This window comes from Lutra lutra, chromosome 9 (genome assembly GCF_902655055.1).
Source record: "Lutra lutra chromosome 9, mLutLut1.2, whole genome shotgun sequence".
NCBI classification, from domain to species: Eukaryota; Metazoa; Chordata; class Mammalia; order Carnivora; family Mustelidae; genus Lutra; species Lutra lutra.
In genome coordinates, this window is record NC_062286.1 from 59,825,198 (window position 1) to 59,842,578 (window position 17,381).

Genomic DNA, 17,381 nt, shown 5'->3' on the forward strand with positions numbered 1-17,381 from the left:
AGGGGAATCTCCCCAGTTCTGCCACTTCTTGGGCCCTTGCTTATTGATCAGTCACCCGATGGTGTCATGGTTGGGGGTTTATAGCAATTCCAAGCTGAGAGCCCACTCTTGGTCTAGCTGATTACAACCAGCTGATTACACCACTTCCAATGCCTGGGAACTCTGCCACACTCAGACAACCCTGGTCTTCCTGTGACCCCTCTGATCCTGAGATCACACTCCCACCTAGGATTCTGCCCCACTTCACCACCTGAGCACCTTTCAGGCAAGGTCGTCCCTCACTAAATCAGACTTCTAAAAGTTCCAATTTTGCGCTTTGTTGCTACATCACTTTCTGATAGCTGGCTTATGGAGGCTCCTTCCCCGCATGGTTTATCTTCCCATATATCACCTTGGTTTCACTTCTCCACATCTCCTGTCTTGCAGAGAGGGATTGCTTTTCTATTTGTAGAGTTGTAACTATTCTCTTCTTAGACCTCTGTTTGAGTTTGCAAGTGTTCAGTAGCTGTCTAGTTGAATTCTTGGGACCAGATGAAACTTAGGTCTCCTACTCTGCTGTCCTGGACTCTTTCTTAATCTTTAAACTTCTGTGGTATCTTTATGTCATGTAGACCTTTTCTTAAATGAACTTGAGCTATTTAATGGAGAAGATAGCAGGTGATCCTCTGACCTTGACTAGCATTTTCGAGTTATCTGGGATTGACAGTGGAATTTTTCCTGGTACCAATTCTAGTGATGGGATGGGGGATTTCCCCCATACCAACAAGCAATTCTTGTATACCAACAGGGTATTGTAATTCTGATACTATTTACCTAGAGATCTCACAGGTTAAGGGCTCCATCCTAAAAGAGTGCACCCCACCCTTACTTCAAATGCCAGTACCAAACCCTTTTGGTACCTGTGTTTCTGACCTGCCAGCTACAGTTTGGAAGTTCCCACAACCACCTCCTTGGACTTCAGATGCCAGTCTAAAAAAAAACAACCTGGACTTCTGACTGGCTATCTGTAAATCAGAGATTCTTCTAACCCCTCTGGGTTTGATTTGTTTGCCAGAGTGGCTCAGAGAACTCAGGGAAACATTTTATTTATTATATCACCAGTTTATTATTAGAGGACATAACTCAGAAACTGCTAGATAGAAGAGATGTATAGCGCAAAGTATGGGGAAAGGGCTCAGAGCCTCCAGGCCCTCTCCAGGCTTCCACTCTCCTGGTAGCTCCATAAATTCACCAACCTCAAAACTCTCCAAGTCCCACCCTTTTGACTTAATTACATAGGCATGATTAATTAAATCATTGGCCATTGGTGAATGAGTTATCCTCCAGCCCCTCTTCCCTCTGGGAGGTCTGGGGATGGGACAAAGGTTCTGACCCTCTGAACACTTGGTTGACAACCCTTGACAACCAACCCACACCCTTAGGTACTTCACAAAAGTCACCTCATTAACTTAACAAAAGACACCTTTTCACTCTCAGCACTTAGGAAATTCTAAGAGTTTAGGACCTGTGAGCCAGGAGCTGTGGAAGAAGACTAAATATATATGAGAAATATATTTTGGTTATCTGAATAATCATACATATAGATTTCTTATAAATTGCAATCTCATACTTACCCTTTCTTTTGGTGAAACTACAGAGTCTGTTGGGTTGACATAAAAACTCTTGGAAATCAGGAAGCCTGGGACCCTTCTCCCTGGACCTTGAGCCTAATTTGTAATATACGTGGACTGCCATCTGGCTAGGCTCTTCCTTTTAGGCTTTCTCTGTATGAGTACAGGCCCTATTCAGAGTCAGTTGGCCTCTCAGTTTTCTGCCCAGAGGCTTCCTTTACAAAACTTTAAGCCTTCTGGAAGTATGGTATTTCAACCAGCATTATATTATGCATGTGTATTTAATTAATAGTTTTAAAAGTTTACTGCATACCCACTACCTGCATAGGTTTTGGCTAGCTGCTACATAGGACACATAAAAAAAGTGTAAAATAGATGAGACAGGGTTTTTTTAAGCTTACAGTAAAAAGGAGGATGTTTGTTCAAATATTAGAAGTAGGGCCGCCTGGGTGGCTCAGTGGGTTAAGCCTCTGCCTTCAGCCCAGGTCATGATCTCAGGGTTCTGGGATCGAGCCCTGCATCGGGCTCTCTGCTCAGCAGGGAGCGTGCCCCACCTCCCCGCTTGCTGCTCTGCCTACTTGGGATCTCTGTCTGTCAAATAAATAAATAAAATCTTTAAAAAAATATATTAGAAGTAAACGAAAGGCTGAATGTCCCAAGCAAGTCATTGGCTAAGTTACAGTGGGGAAGAGTGAACAGAGGAGGTACGATCAAAGAGAAAGGTTGCCACCCAGCTGGAAGGAATCCAGAAACTGGAATTGCATTTGTTCTAATTCTTCAAGGGTGAATATGATTGGTAGGAAGAACTGAGTCTCTATGTGGATTTCAGGCAAAGGACATAAGTTGTTAAAAGGTAAACTGAGGCATATTTAAAATTTTAAGAGTTTATTTGAGCAAAAATTTATTCTAGTTGGGCAGCGACAAGCTAGAAGTGGTTAGGAAATCTGCTGAGAGGAACCAGGGGATAAGCTTATATAGAGAAAGTGCAGAAGTGAAGAAAGGAAATTATTTGATTGGCTAAAGCTTAAAGCCTAGTTGGCTTTTTGTGGTTGGTATCCTTAGCATTTGATTTTATGAATGGCCTATTTTTTATTTCTTAATTCTTCTGCCCAGGTGTTCCTTGTAGCCTTTTCTACCTACAATAAATATGATTTAAAAATTTTATTTCATGAATAGTGACAAATCATATTACTTATCAGGTCTTAATTTTTCTTTTGTTTCAAAACCAGTGCATTATTATATAAGATTTCTTTCTCTTGGTCATTTGTCTACTTAACAACCTTCAGATCATTTCTGATAGTAAAATATTTCTATAAGACTGTTAACAGGGTTCTAGTTCTTTTCCTTTGCCTACCCTGCCCTACTAATTAGAAGTGTTCTGGTAAGTAATTAATCAAAAATTTCAGAATTGGGAAGGGTAGTGCATAGAAGTGAGATTAGCTAAATTGTTTAAAGTCCTTTATTCGTTTTTTTAAAAAATTAAACTTATGATGTTTTTAGGTATTCTGCTAACCATATTATCTTAGTAAAAGGCCACCTTAATTTTTATATATTGAACATATTTGTCTTTATGTTATTTATAGTCTTTCAGAAACAATGTGTTAATGTTAAAATCTTATAATTTCTGTAGCTGTATTCTATATGTGCCACATATTTATTTATGTTCTATGTGAGAGAATTATATATGCAAAAATATATAGACATACATACTTATATGTTGCTGATGTTTAGGGTGATAATCGATGCTCTTCAGTATGATGATGGATTAATATGCAGGCCTGTGTGTGACAACTGAAGAAAAACCAAGGTCTGTTTGAACATAAATGATACATTTCTTACAGGTCCTGAGTTGTGTCCGCACAGAATGGGATCTACTGGATGTTCGCTTTGGCACCAAACAGCCTTATCAGGTGTTGACAGTGGAGAACTCCATCAGTGTAGACAAAGAGCCCATGGCTGACAGCTGCATCTATGAATGCGTTCGGAACAAAATCCAATGTATATCAGTAACTAGAATACCACTAGATCAAAGGCCATTAGCTGCTGCAGGAATATTACCGAAGACAAACTAATTCTGGGCTGTGAAGATTCTTCAGTAATTCTGTATGAAACTCACCGTAGAGTAACTCTCTTAGCCCAGGCTGAACTTTGCCTTCATTAATAAGTTGCCACCCAAGTGGTGCCATTCTACTAGTTGGCAGCAACCAAGGGGGAACTGCAGATTTTTGATATGGCTTTATCCCCTATTAACATCCAGCTCCTGGCTGAAGACCGCTCACCCAGGGAGACTCTGCAGTTCAATAAATTCTTTGACATTTCCAGCAGTCTTGTTCAAATGCAGTGGATAGCTCCTCAGGTGGTTTCTCAGAAGCCAGAACGTGGGGACATCTATGATCTCCTTTTCCTCAGGTTTGACAGAGGACCTTTGGGTGCACTTTTGTTTAAACTTGGTAAGTCAAGAAAGTTGGTGAGTAAGTAAATTAAAATGTTCATGATGGTGACATTATGATTAAGAGAATAAAACCGTTCTAGAAATGGAGGTTTTCTATGTTATTCCATAAATAAGCTTGGCTTTCAAACATTTCATATAGTTCCTTTTTTTCTTTTTTCAAGTAATCTCTATGCCTGAACTCACAACCTTGAGATCAACTCATGTGCTCTACCAACTGAGCCAGCCAGGTGCCCACATATAGTTTCTTTAAGAAAGCTTTGTGGATGATTTTCTAAACGTTAAGGAACATTAGTGAACAATTTGGAAACTGCATTAATTGTTCATTATGATGCACAAAAAGCTTAAACTCCCACATTTTATATCCAAAATAAATACATATGTGAATATTTTAAAAGTACTTACTATGCCTGTTAAAAAGTTCTGTTTGGGGGCACCTGGCTGGTTCATTTGGTTAAGCGGCTGCCTTTGGTTTGGGTCATGATCCCAGGTCCTGGGAACGAGCCCCACATCAGGCTCCCTGCTCAGCGGGAAGCCTGCTTCTCTCTCTCCACTACTTGTACTCTCTTGTGTCAAATAAATACATACATACATACATACATAAATTTTTTAAAGTTCTGTGTTGTAGGAATAAAATGTTTCTTCTATTTTCTATTATTTTAGATGATAGGTATCCATTGCTTCCCAGACTAGAATGTGTAAGACAGATGTTTTAAAACAAAGAGAAATTGGGGCACCTGGGTGACTGAGCTGTTTAAGCAGCTGCCTTTGGCTCAGGTCATGATCCTGGAGCCCTGGGATCGAGTTCCACATTGGGCTCCCAGCTCCACAGGGAGTCTGCTTCTCTCTCTGACCTTCCCCCCCTCTCATGCTCTCTCTCTCACTCTCTCTCTTTCAAATAAATAAATAAAATCTTTAAAAAAAAAAAAGGATGTGAATGTTTGGAGAATTTGGTTAGAGAGTTGTATAACTTTTTTTTTGTTCCTTTAGATAAAATATTGACAAAGATTTTCAGTATTATGAAAATCATGTATTAATGTTGCCCATTTCAACCAGGAAACTTTTTTTTTACTATATTAAATATTTTTAAGTAATCTTTACACCCAACGTAGGTCTTGAACTTACAACCTGAAGATGAAGGGTAGTATGTTCTACTGACTGAGCCAGTAGGCACCCCTCAACCAGAAAACTTTGAAATAAAAGTGTATTAGTATGATTTATTTGTCTTTTGCAGTTTTGCCTTACCAGCTATGCCCTATATATTCTTTAGGTAGTTTTGTATAACTTAACATTCTTGAGAGAACCTCACTTAGGTTTAAAAACTAGATTTAATTAATGCATATTATTGCAAACTTGAAACATAGAAAAGTAAATATATTTCTAAGCCCATTACATGATTTATTTCTGTCATACAAGTTAAGTTTTTAAAGACATTGTAGGATTTGTTAAATAGCTGTCAGTTTACTTTTTTTTTGTAATGTATCTAAACCTCTGAAATTGAACCCATGAAATAAATCTAGTTGAAAATGACTTGATCAACCTGAAAGATATAATGAATATAATGTAAGGGCTATATTCTTTCCACATAACAAAAATGCAATTAAATATCTTTATAATGTTCATGTTGTCCAAGAAAAAAATGTTTGGAATCTCGTTTATTGTAAAATAATCCAGTTCTACTTTGCCCAGCTACATGTTTAACAGTTGTATGTCTCCATACACAACACTCATTAAAGTGGATGTTAGATGTTTGCATGTCTGTTAAAACACACACACACACACACAACACACACTCTCTCTCTCTTTCTCTCTCTCTCTCTTTCTCTCTAAATTACCCAGTTACCTGTCAAACAAAGGCTGTCTGCCCACATATACCTAGCTTTTCTTCATCCCTCCCTTGTGGGCTTACTCACAACAGCTTTGCAAAAAGCACAGCTTTCTCTTCCTATCTCTAGCACATTTGCCTTCTTACTAAAGTAAACAGGCTCTCAGTGTAGGGATTTAGAGGGCTTTCCTGCTAATTGCCAGCTTGTAAACTTAATTGGACTGTCTCCCTGGGCACTGTTCCTAAATCATTAGGCAATGAGTTGGCTGTCACCTCTTTTTTCCCAAGAAGGTCTCTTGGAAGAGAATTATCCAATAGAAGTCAAGCATTCAAATGAAAAGGTGATAACTTCTGCACTGACATTTATCATTTAATTTTATTTTCAATATGAGTCTTAAGTTTTATGGGATAGGGGAAATTTTACAGGCTTACAGACTCCTTAAAAGATCTAAATATGGAGTTTCCCAGAATTTTAAAAAAATGTATTATAAGATTAATATTATTACAGATTATTTTTTCTAAGAAGAGTTGATTCCTTGAAACAGTAGATTCCAACTAACAGATCTTTTTTTTTTTTTTTTAAGAAAAACCCTGTTTAAAGAACAGATTTTTCCTAGGTTCCTGCTACTAAATACATCCAAAAATTTTAATATACTTCTTGAATTAACACAGTGCTGATTCTGGGCATCCATGTGGAATTTTCATGTATAATTCAAGTTACTGCATATATAAACAGGTAGTTGCATGTGCAGTTTCTCCACTAGGAGCATTTACGAGATTTTTCATAAGCTTGTTATGCAAGCCTTTGGAAAATTTGGACATGCAAGGTGTAGCTTACAATTTAAGAAGCTGACATAGATCATAGTTTAAAATAGAATGCTGTCATATGTAAACGTGGTAGTGGCTGGTGCCAATATGCTAAGATTTTTGGAGTTTGACTTTTAGAATAGGTCAGTGTAATGTTGAAGGAAAACTTTTGTTCCAAGGCTAGGACTTCCATTCTAAATCCTTATAATCATCACACAAATGTTTCGGGTGAATAAAAGGCCACCACTACTGTTAGAAGAATTTGAAGAGCACGTCTTCCTCAGGAGAGAGCTAGAAGTATCATCCTCCTGCATGGAAGCCAAGAGGTACTGTTTTATGTAAAGCAAAATGTAATCAGATTTCTTTGCTTGGCAATCATTGTCCCATATTTCCACATATGTGGACTGAAATTAATTTTCAAAAGAGGAGTCCCTAATTATATTACAGAGATATTAAAGCTTTTGCATTCTCATCAGTACCTTTTCAACTTTCACTGCTCTCTTTAAACTCATATGATCAGCTCCTTGCCCTCTCAACAGAGAGTCTTACCTTTTAGTTGGCACTTCACTAAGTTTTTCTGCTCACCACCTACCACTCCCCTAATCAACAATTTACCTTGAACATAAATCTTATTATCATGGATATAAATCTTTTCCTTCTCAATTCAGTGTAAGAGGAGCCCTTTTATCTAAGACTAGTTCCACTGCTAGTTCCAGTCTGAATCCCACTACATTCCTATGGATCCCTTTATGTTGTCATCCTCGCCACTTCACCTGTGAATCTTGTTACACCAGTAGATTAGGCCCAGCTGACACCATAAAACAAACATTCTTCCTTAAAATTGTTTCTTCCTGTTACTAATCAAATGTTCTTTCTTCTTTTCATAGTCAGACTCACTGAAATAATAATGAACACTGACTTTCTCTGCTTCTTCACTTCCCATTCATTCCTCACAGTAACCAAATTTTGACCTGAATCTTAGTGTCCTGGAACTGCTCTTGGAAAGGTCACCAGAGACTTCCTACTTGATACATACATATATATATGTGTGTATCACATATATATAGATATACTATATAATACTATATATGTATGTATCAAGTAGGATATATATTTTTTCTTTTTTTTTTAGTGTTACTTGATGACTTTCAGCATTTGATGCTTGCTGATCACTTTTACTGTCACAGAATTCTCATCATACGTCCTCTGTGATCTGAGATACACCTTTTCATCACTTTTTCATACTCTTCTTCTGGATACTCATGAATATGTTGAGGCTCCCTAAGGTTCCATTTTTAGCTCTCCTCCCATTTTATACAGAGTGAGAGTTTCTAATTTTCTTCACCCAAACCTGTTTCTTCTCTTATATTCTTATATTCTTTTGGTGGATGGTACAGTTACTCAGATCCCAAGTCAGAATCATCCTAGAATCCTTCCTCACCCCTAATGCCATATCAGTCAGTGGCCAAGTCCCATCATTTCTACCTTCTAAATACTCTCAGAAACATCTCTTTTCAGCCTTACTGTCATGACCTTAATCTCGACCTTCCCTGTTTTCAAGCAGTGATCAAGTTAGTAGCTTTCTGTCTGTAATATTCTGCCTTCCAATCTTCTCATCCTGCCCCACAGTTAATCCCCTGAACTGCCACCAGAGTGATCTAACCACAGATTTGGTCATGGCCTGAAATCCTTCAGTGGTTGATAAACCTTTGTTTGCCTCTCAGGCTTCATTTCCCCAGCTGTTTTTGCAGGAGTGTAGCTCCCCATCCACGGCATGTGCTCTCACACCCCTCTCTTCCATGGTGGTTTCAATAGTATTCCATCCACCTGGAGTGCCCCTCTAGTGCTCTAACTAGAGCCTGCAAAGTTGGGAAAAGGTTAAATGTTCTAGTGATTATATCAAGCAAGAAATAATTAAAACTAACCTCTTCCTTCTATAGGATTTTGAAATCAAAGTCAAATATATGTGTCATGTGTGTGTGTGTGTGGTGTGTGACTCTGTCTAAAAAACAAGTAGTATGATTTTCTCAATATTTTTGTGAGAAGTATGTTTTCTTCAAAAGAGTTATTTATTTTTTTTTAGAATCTTTTTTTTTTTTAAGATTTTATTTATTTATTTGTCAGAGAGAGAGAGAGCACAGGCAGACAGAGTGTCAGAGGGAGAAGCAGGATCCCTGCAGAGCAAGGAGCCCGATGCGGGACTCGATCCCAAGACGCTGAGATCATGACCCGAGCCGAAGGCAGCCGCTTAACCAACTGAGCCACCCAGGCGTCCCAAAAGAGTTATTTTTAATGAGCTATTGAAATATTACGATTTACCCAAGTGGTAATTGGGGGTAATTTATTGCTGGAAAGAATGTCAGATAATTTATTAGATGCCTACTCATCTTAAAATTGGATCTCATATTATTTGAAATGGACTGTTATTCCAAAAAGCATTCTGCTTTCTTTAAACTAGAGTGATGATGGGTTTTTAAATCAAGTTTATTGGGATATAATTTATATAAAATAAAATGTACCCATGCCAGATGTACAGCTTAATGAGTTTTAACCAATGTATATATCCTCATGATTACCACTACAATCAAGATATAGAACATTTCCATCACCAGAAATTCTCCAAAACCCCCTTTGCAGCCGTCCCCATCTCCCTCAAACCTTAAAGAGCACTGACCTGCTTTCTGTCATTACTGATTAGATTTGCTTTTTCTAAATTTCATAGAAAACAACTCATAAAGTAGATTTTTTTTAAGGTCTTACTACTTTCACTCAGCATTATCTGTGAGAATCTTCCATATTAATGTGTATATCTGTAAATTTTCTGAGTAAGAATACTGAGTAATATTCCATTTTATAGATAAGCCACAATTGTATATTGTTCCACATGTTAATGGACATTTGGGTGTTTCCAGATTAAGCTAATATCAATAAAAATGCCAGTACTTTGTGTACACTTCTTTATATCAACATATGCTTTAATTTCTCTTGGGAAAAACAGGAGTAGAATAACTGGGCCATAGGTAAGTGTATGTTTCACTTAAGAAGAAACTATTTTGGAGTTCTAGTTGCTCTGTATCCTAACATTTAGCATTAATGGTCTTTTATTTGGGGTATTCTAATGGTTTGTAATGGTGTTAATTTGCATTTCCCTGATGACTGTTGAAGTTGAGCTTAATTTTATATGCTTATTTGCCACGTATCTTCTCTGATGAAGTATGCTTCAAATCTTTTGCCCAAATTTAGGTTGGGTTGTTCATTATTGAGTTCTAATTTTTATATACTGAATATAAGTTCTTTGTAGGTTACTAGTATTATGAATATTTTCTTCCAGCTTGTTATTAACTTTTCATTTACTTAATAGTGTGTTTCAGGTAGCAGAAGTTTTTAATTTTAATGGAATTCTATTCTTAAATTTCTTTATGACTTGTATTTTTCATGTACTCTATGAAGTATTTGTCTAACTCTGTTTTCTTCTAGAGGTTTTAGGGTTTTAGCTCTTAGAGTTAGGTTTATGGTCTGTTTCAAGTTAATTTATTGCATATGGCATGAGGCATGGATTGAAATTAATTTTTAAATATGAATATTCATTGTCCCAGACCCAATTGCTGGAAAGATTGACCTTTCTCTGTTGAATTGCCTTGACCATACATTTATGTTTCTATGAACAGACTCTATTTTCTCCCACTATTCTACCTATACTTCAGTGAGTACCACACTGTCTTAATTACTATAGTTTTACAGTAAGTCTTGAAATCAAGTACTGTTCTCCAACTTTGTTCTTTTCAGAATTGTTTGGCTACTCTAGATTCTTTGAATTTCTATGTGTATTTTAAAATGAACTTGTCAGTCTCATAAAAACACTTGAGATTTGATTGGAATTATATTGAATCTATAGTTCAATTTGGGTTGGAATGACAATTTAACAGTATTGAGTCTCAATCTGAACACAGTATCTCTCTGTACTTATTCAGATCTTTTAAAATTTCTCTCAAATTGTAATATCTTATATATATTTTGTTCATGGTTTTGGGTGCTACTGTATTCTTATACTATACACTGTATAATATTTTAATACTGTATAGTATTAGTCCTGTATATTATTTTAATACTGTATGACATTAATACATTAATACTAATGTATAGTATTTTTAATTACAATATTGCATAGTATTTAATTACTACATAGTATTTTTAATTATAATTTTAATTGTTCATTGGGATTATATAGAAATAAAATTTTAAAATATTGACCATGTATCCTGCAACCCCTGTTAAACTCATTTCTTCATGTAATGTTTTTGTAGATTCTTTAGAACTTTCTGAGATGACTATAACAATAGCAATTAAAAACAGTTTATATCTTCTTATTTAATCTGTATGTCCTTTATTTTGGTTTCTTCCCTTATTACTTTAGGCTAGAATCTCTAGTACAATATTAAATAGAAGTGGCAAGAGAGGACATCCTTGCTTTGTTTCTGATCTTAGGCAGAAAGCATTTAGTTTTTTCACTGTAAGTATTATGTTATTAGGTTGAGGAAGTCCCCTTACCTTCCTAGTTGGCTGAGATGCATTATCTTGAGTGGATATTGAATTTTTTCAGGTGCTCTTTTTTGCAAAAAAAGTTTTGCAAAATCAGTTGAAATGATCATGTTTTTCTGGTCATACGGTGAATTATATTGATTAGTTTCCAGATGTTTCAGTGGCCTTGCAGTTGTGGGATAAATCTCTCTTGTTTGTGATACATGATCTTTTAATATATTGCTGGACTTGCTAATATTTGTTAAGGATTTTTGTATCTATTTATGGGAGATATTGGTCTATAGTTTTTCTTTTCCTGTGATGTTGCTTTCATTTTTGATATCAGTATAATGCTACATCATGAAATGAGTTGTCAGGTGCTCCCTCTTCTTATATTTTGAGTTGTATAGAGTTGATATTATTTCTTCTTTGATGTTGAAAGAATTGACCAATAAAAGCATCTGGGCATGCCAGGTTTTGTGTGTATGTGTGAGCACATGCATGTATGTGTTTGTGCATAAAGGTCTTTAACTATGAATTCAATTTAAATTATACAGAGTCAAGTTATTTATTCCTTCTTGAAAGAGCTTGAGAGTTTGGATCTTTCAAGGAATCCATTTCATTTAAATTATATTTATTTGTTTAAAGTTATTCATATTAATCACTATTTTTAATGTCCTGTAGTTCTATAGTCTCTTGATTGTGGTAAGTTGTGTCTGCTCTCTTTTTTTTTTATCAAGTTAGATGTTGGTCAATTTTACTCATCATTTCAAAGAACTATCTGTTGATTTCATTGGTATTCTTATTTCCTATTTCTTATTTCATCATTTCCATCCTTCCATTTACATTAGGGGTAATTTGCTCTTCTTTCAGAGGTTCTTAACATAAAGCTTGGATTGTTGATTTTAGATCTTTCTTCTTTTCTAATTAAAAAATATTTAAAGCTAGAAGTTTCCCTCTAAATACTGCTGTAGCTGCATCTCACAAATTTCAGTGTTATATTTTATTTTTACCTCATTTCAAAATATTTTAAAATTTACTTTGTGATTTCTTCTCTATTTTTATTAATATTATTATTATTTTTTAGTAATCTCTACCCCTAACATGGGGCTGGAACTCATAACCCTGAGATAGAGTTGTATGCTCTACTGACTAAGCCAGCCAGGTGCCCCTGTGATTTCTTCTTTAAATCATAGTTTGTTTACTATTTATTTAACATTTTATTTATCCAAAAGAGAGTAGAGAGCACAACTAGGGAAGAGGCAGAGGGGGGAGTCAGTCAGCTTCCTGCTGAGCAGGGAGCTCAATGTGGTGCTCCATCCAAGGACCCTGAGGTCATGACCTGAGACCTGAGCTAAAGTCAGATTTTTAACCACCCAGGCACCCCTAATCCATAGTTTGTTATTTTTTTAAAGAAAAGGTTGATTAATTTCTAAATGTTGTGAGATCTTCCAGACATCTTTCTATATATCTATTTTAATTTCTGTGTGGTCAGAGAAACTATTCTGTATGACTTCAAAGCAGCTAATTTATTGAGGCTTGTTTTATCACCCTGAATATACCCTATCTTGGTTGATAGTCTATGTACATGTAAAGAGAATATGTAGTTTGCTGTTGTTGGGTGAATATTGTTATAAATGTAAGGTCAAATTCATTGATAGTGTTTTTCCAGTATTTTCTATTTTTGCTGATTTTGTTTACCTGTTCTCTCAATTAGGGAGAAATGCTGAAATCTCCAATTATAATTGTTGGTTTTGACTCTTTCTTCTTTTAGTTCTATCACTCTTTGCTTTATTATTTCAAACTTTGTTATTAGGTACATTTAAAGATTGTTATGATTCTTCATGAATTTTCAACTCTTTATTATGAAGATATAGAATTTAGTTTAATTCATTTTTATTTCAGCATTTTAAAAAATCCTGCTGTTGTCTTTTGGCTAACATGATTCAGGAAGCCAAAGTTTTCAGTTTTTCATAACTTTTTATGTGTGTCTTTTTCTTTGGCTACTTTTAAAAGATTTTATCACCTTTTGAGCAATTTGATTATGACTATATTTTAGTCTTTTTTACTTGACAGGTCAGTTCCTTCTCTTACTAGAAGTTTTGCTTAGGGTATAGATGGAGTCAACAGATTTCAGATACTTTTGGTTCCCTATAAAGTTCCTACACATTAATATCTACTGCCAAGAACCCCCCTGATTTATGAGAGCTTCCAGTGCTTGATTGCAGGCTCATGAAGGCTTTGGATAGTACTATTCACTGATTCTACCAACACAAAAGAATAATAAGGTTTTATTGCTTAGTATAGTCAGGGCAATTCCCCAGATCCCCTATCAAGTTGAGTCCTGTCAGATATAGCACAAATTCTCATTTTGGATGTGACTTGAAGTTAATAAGAAGAATTTTGGCATCTTTCTTATGAACTAATATACTTTTAAAAATCCTAAATCCTATAACTATTCCAGTTAAATGATGATGATGATAGTAATAAAAAGAAGAATTGCAGTATATTTTATATGCTTTACAACTTACCAAATAACTTCACATACATTTTCTCATTTAGCTTTATGATCATTTGTACTGAGATGAGAAGTTTTTATAGACTCAGTCTAATCAGTAAACATTGGCTGAAGAAAAGGATTTTTATAAGCCAGCCATTTTTAAAAGATTTTAAAAAAATGCTCAAAAGTCCTAATACTGTCATTTTATTGCACAAAAATCATTAGTTTATTAGTTTCAATGAGATCAAGCCTATATTAAAAATAATAAAAATGAAATTATAACAGAATGACTCACTTTTTTTTTTTGTAGTCTTGGTCCTCTAAGATTGGAATTAGATTTTCTTTCATTTTGGAAGGACAAACAAATGTGTTTATATTATACCAAGAATAGTTTCCAAGTAAATATTAGTTGGGAAGGGCATCACTAAGCAGGATTAATACTGAGCAGTTCTTACTTCAATAGAGTAGTCTTTAAATGCCGATTTAAGATAATTAGTATGTGGTAGCTATGAAAAAACTATTAATTGAGAGTACCCAATAATAAAAACAGACTTAAGGGCGCCTGGGTGGCTCAGTGGGTTAAGCCCGCTGCCTTCGGCTCAGGTCATGATCTCAGGTCCTGGATCGAGTCCCGCATCGGGCTCTCTGCTCAGCAAGAAGCCTGCTTCCCTCTCTCTCTCTGCCTGCCTCTCTGTATACTTGTGATCTCTCTCTGTCAATAAATAAATAAAATCTTAAAAAAAAAAAACAGACTTAAAAGTATTTATATAGTCAGATTTGTCAGGATATTTGTACTTACCCACACCCACACCAAAGTATGTGGGGCTGACAACTAGAAACAACCTAAAACTGATGAATCTGGTTGTAAGAATTGTGTTCATATCAAAAAACCTGTCTTTAAATGTATGCAACAGAGGTCTAAATAACTGATGGGAAAAGAGTTAACTATTGGGTCTACCTGAACATCCTTCTCATATTTATTCATTTTTAGTGTAAGTTTCATTATGTTGAGTACAGATTAATTATGCTGAATGATAGGCATAAGATAGATGGAGTTGGTAGCTGGTATTCAAAATGAAGATTTAACCAAAGAATCACTATTGGCCTTGCCAATCCCACATTTCTAGCACTTATGCAAGAAATGATACTCTTTTTTTCCTTAAGGAAATGTTAACTCTGTTTTTGTTAGTCTACTTTTATTTTTAGAAGAATCACTTGGTTTACTTTTTTTGTGACAGGTGTCTTCACACGGGACAGCTAGGCCTGACAGACATCATATTCCGTATATTCATTGTGAGGAGATCTGTGAGGCAATAAACATCCTGAGCAGTATGGACTGGGACACTCTGGGCCACCAGTGCTTATCAGCATGAGTGCCATTGTAACCATCTTCTTAGACAAAAGCTCACTCCAGAGAGAGAAGGTCAGACATGAAATGTATTTCATAAGTTGGTTGTGTATATATATGAAGTACGTTTTATTGAATCAATTATCTTTTGAGGATTTTTTTTGAGTTATGTTATTGGAGACCAAAAGAAAAAATGTTAATGCCCTATTAAAACTGACAAGATCAGATAACCAAATATTATATGGTACTTTACTGTATAGTATTTGTCAACATAAAGAGTAACATGTCCGTATACCTATGTTGGAACTTACAATGCAAGTCATTGTACTTTTCAGTCTAAGTTCATGTGTGCAATAGCTCAAATTTCAAACTTTAATCAAGAATTTCAGGTACTTACTAATGGTATCCAGAAAAAAAAAATTCATGTACTCTTGGGGTCTGGGTGGCTTGGTTGGTTTACCATCTGACTTGATTTCAGCTCAGGTCATGATCCCTGAGTGGTGAGATGGAGCCCAGCATTGGGCTCTGCACTGAGCAGAGGCTCCTTGTCCCTCTTTCTCCCCCACTACTCCTCCCCCTGCACCTGCACATGCACTTACTCTCTCAAGTAAATAAATAAATAAATCTTAAAAAAAAGGTGGGGGGGAATTACATGTATTCTCTAGGGTCTGGTAGACAAAGGGCCCCAAACAAAGTCCTTATTCTTCCTTTACTTTAGACAAATATTTTTCTATCCCACCCAAGTCTTTTGTCCAGAGAATAGTCCTTACCACTGATTGTGTTTGAGTGTGAGTGAGAGAGAGAGAGAGAGATTGAGAATTGTAGCTCTGGCAGCTGCTCCTTGTTTTCATTCTAACTGGTAGTTCTGATACCCCTCTGCCTGCTTGGATTTCTCTACTTTCGAAACCTTAGTAAGTAATTCTGCCCATAGGATCTTGGATAAGACACTGTTTTGCCTCTCTCTCTCTCTCTCTCTTTTTTAAAAGTAAGCTGTAGGTCCAACATGGGACTTAAACTCATGACCCTGTAATCAGAGTTGCATGCTCTACCAACTGGAGCAGCCAGGCACTCTCAGATATGACACTGTTAAAAAAAAGGGGGGGCGATAATGTGCCACATACAATAATGAAATTCATTTTAATTTTGCCAATTATCCACTATATATTATTTTTATATAAGTCATTTACTTAATATAAAATGCAGCTAAATGTTCTTGCATTTGGGTCTTTATTTCAAATCTTTGCAGGAAGCATTGACATTAATGATGAGAATTCCTAGCCAATGAGAAACTGTCCCTAGGTAATTTATAAGATAGAGAAAACAGGAAATATGTCAAAAGGTCTTTGCTGAAGAGCTTTTTTCCCTATTTTCTTTGAATGTTTATAGATTTTCTTATTCCATTTTATTACATGGTGTTTAGATAAAATTCTATATAGAAACTTCATTGTAGTAATTTTTTTGTTGTTTTTTTTAAGATTTTATTTATTTATTTGACAGACAGAGATCACAAGTAGGCAGAGAGGCAGGCAGAGAGAGAGGGAGGAAGCAGGCTCCCCGCCGAGCAGAGAGCCTGATCCCAGGACCCTGAGATCATGACCTGAGCCAAAGGCAGAGACTTTAACCCACTGAGCCACCCAGGTGCCCCTCATTGTAGTAATTTTAGAGGGCGTGTTCCTTCAAGAAGTTCACATCATGGATTTGTCCCAACTCACAGGAGGCCCACAATAAATATTTAATGTTAATTGAATGTGCTTTTTGGAGGTAGTCAGTCCCTCTGTGGAGGGTCCAGTAATTTCTACAATGAGAAAATGCCTAGCACAGACGGTGCTTGGCCTACTGTAGGTACTCAATGAATATTAGTTAAAATAAAAAGTATAACTTCAGAATGCTAGATATTACTGTAATATGTCTGCCTACAGAGTTATCTCAAGTACTTATATGTTACATTGGTACACTCTCAAGATTAGGTACATAGTAGGGAAAAAAAAAAAAGGCAGAGTCCGTAAAGAAAGGCCTGATACGGTATATACAATCTATACAAGAGATCCTAAATTTACAGTTGGGAAATTATAGAGAAAATAAAATACTGACTGTCCCTCAGGACACTGAGAAATTGCTAGCACATTGGTGAATTTGTGTGTAAGAAAGATTATTAGGGAATTCACAAATGGGCATTATCAGATTCTTGCTTTAATAAAAGATATTTTCAAGGAACTGTTCTTGAGAAGGTAGGGAAATAAAAGTTTATATGCTACTAGGCTATTAAAACACTTGCATGATGCTGGATTATTGGAATATGTACATTTCAAGTAGATATATGCATT

General features: G+C 35.8%; 1 protein-coding gene across 1 annotated transcript in view; it reads left to right on the top strand.

The window, feature by feature from the left end:
• WDPCP (WD repeat containing planar cell polarity effector) overlaps positions 1-17,381 on the top strand; it is a 347,887-nt gene that overhangs the window by 79,169 nt on the left and 251,337 nt on the right. The window contains 8 exon segments of the mRNA XM_047744384.1: positions 3,452-3,629; positions 3,632-3,754; positions 3,757-3,818; positions 3,820-4,060; positions 6,649-6,661; positions 14,960-14,988; positions 14,991-15,085; positions 15,087-15,132. Of these exon segments, the coding sequence (XP_047600340.1) occupies positions 3,452-3,629; positions 3,632-3,754; positions 3,757-3,818; positions 3,820-4,060; positions 6,649-6,661; positions 14,960-14,988; positions 14,991-15,085; positions 15,087-15,132 (787 nt within the window).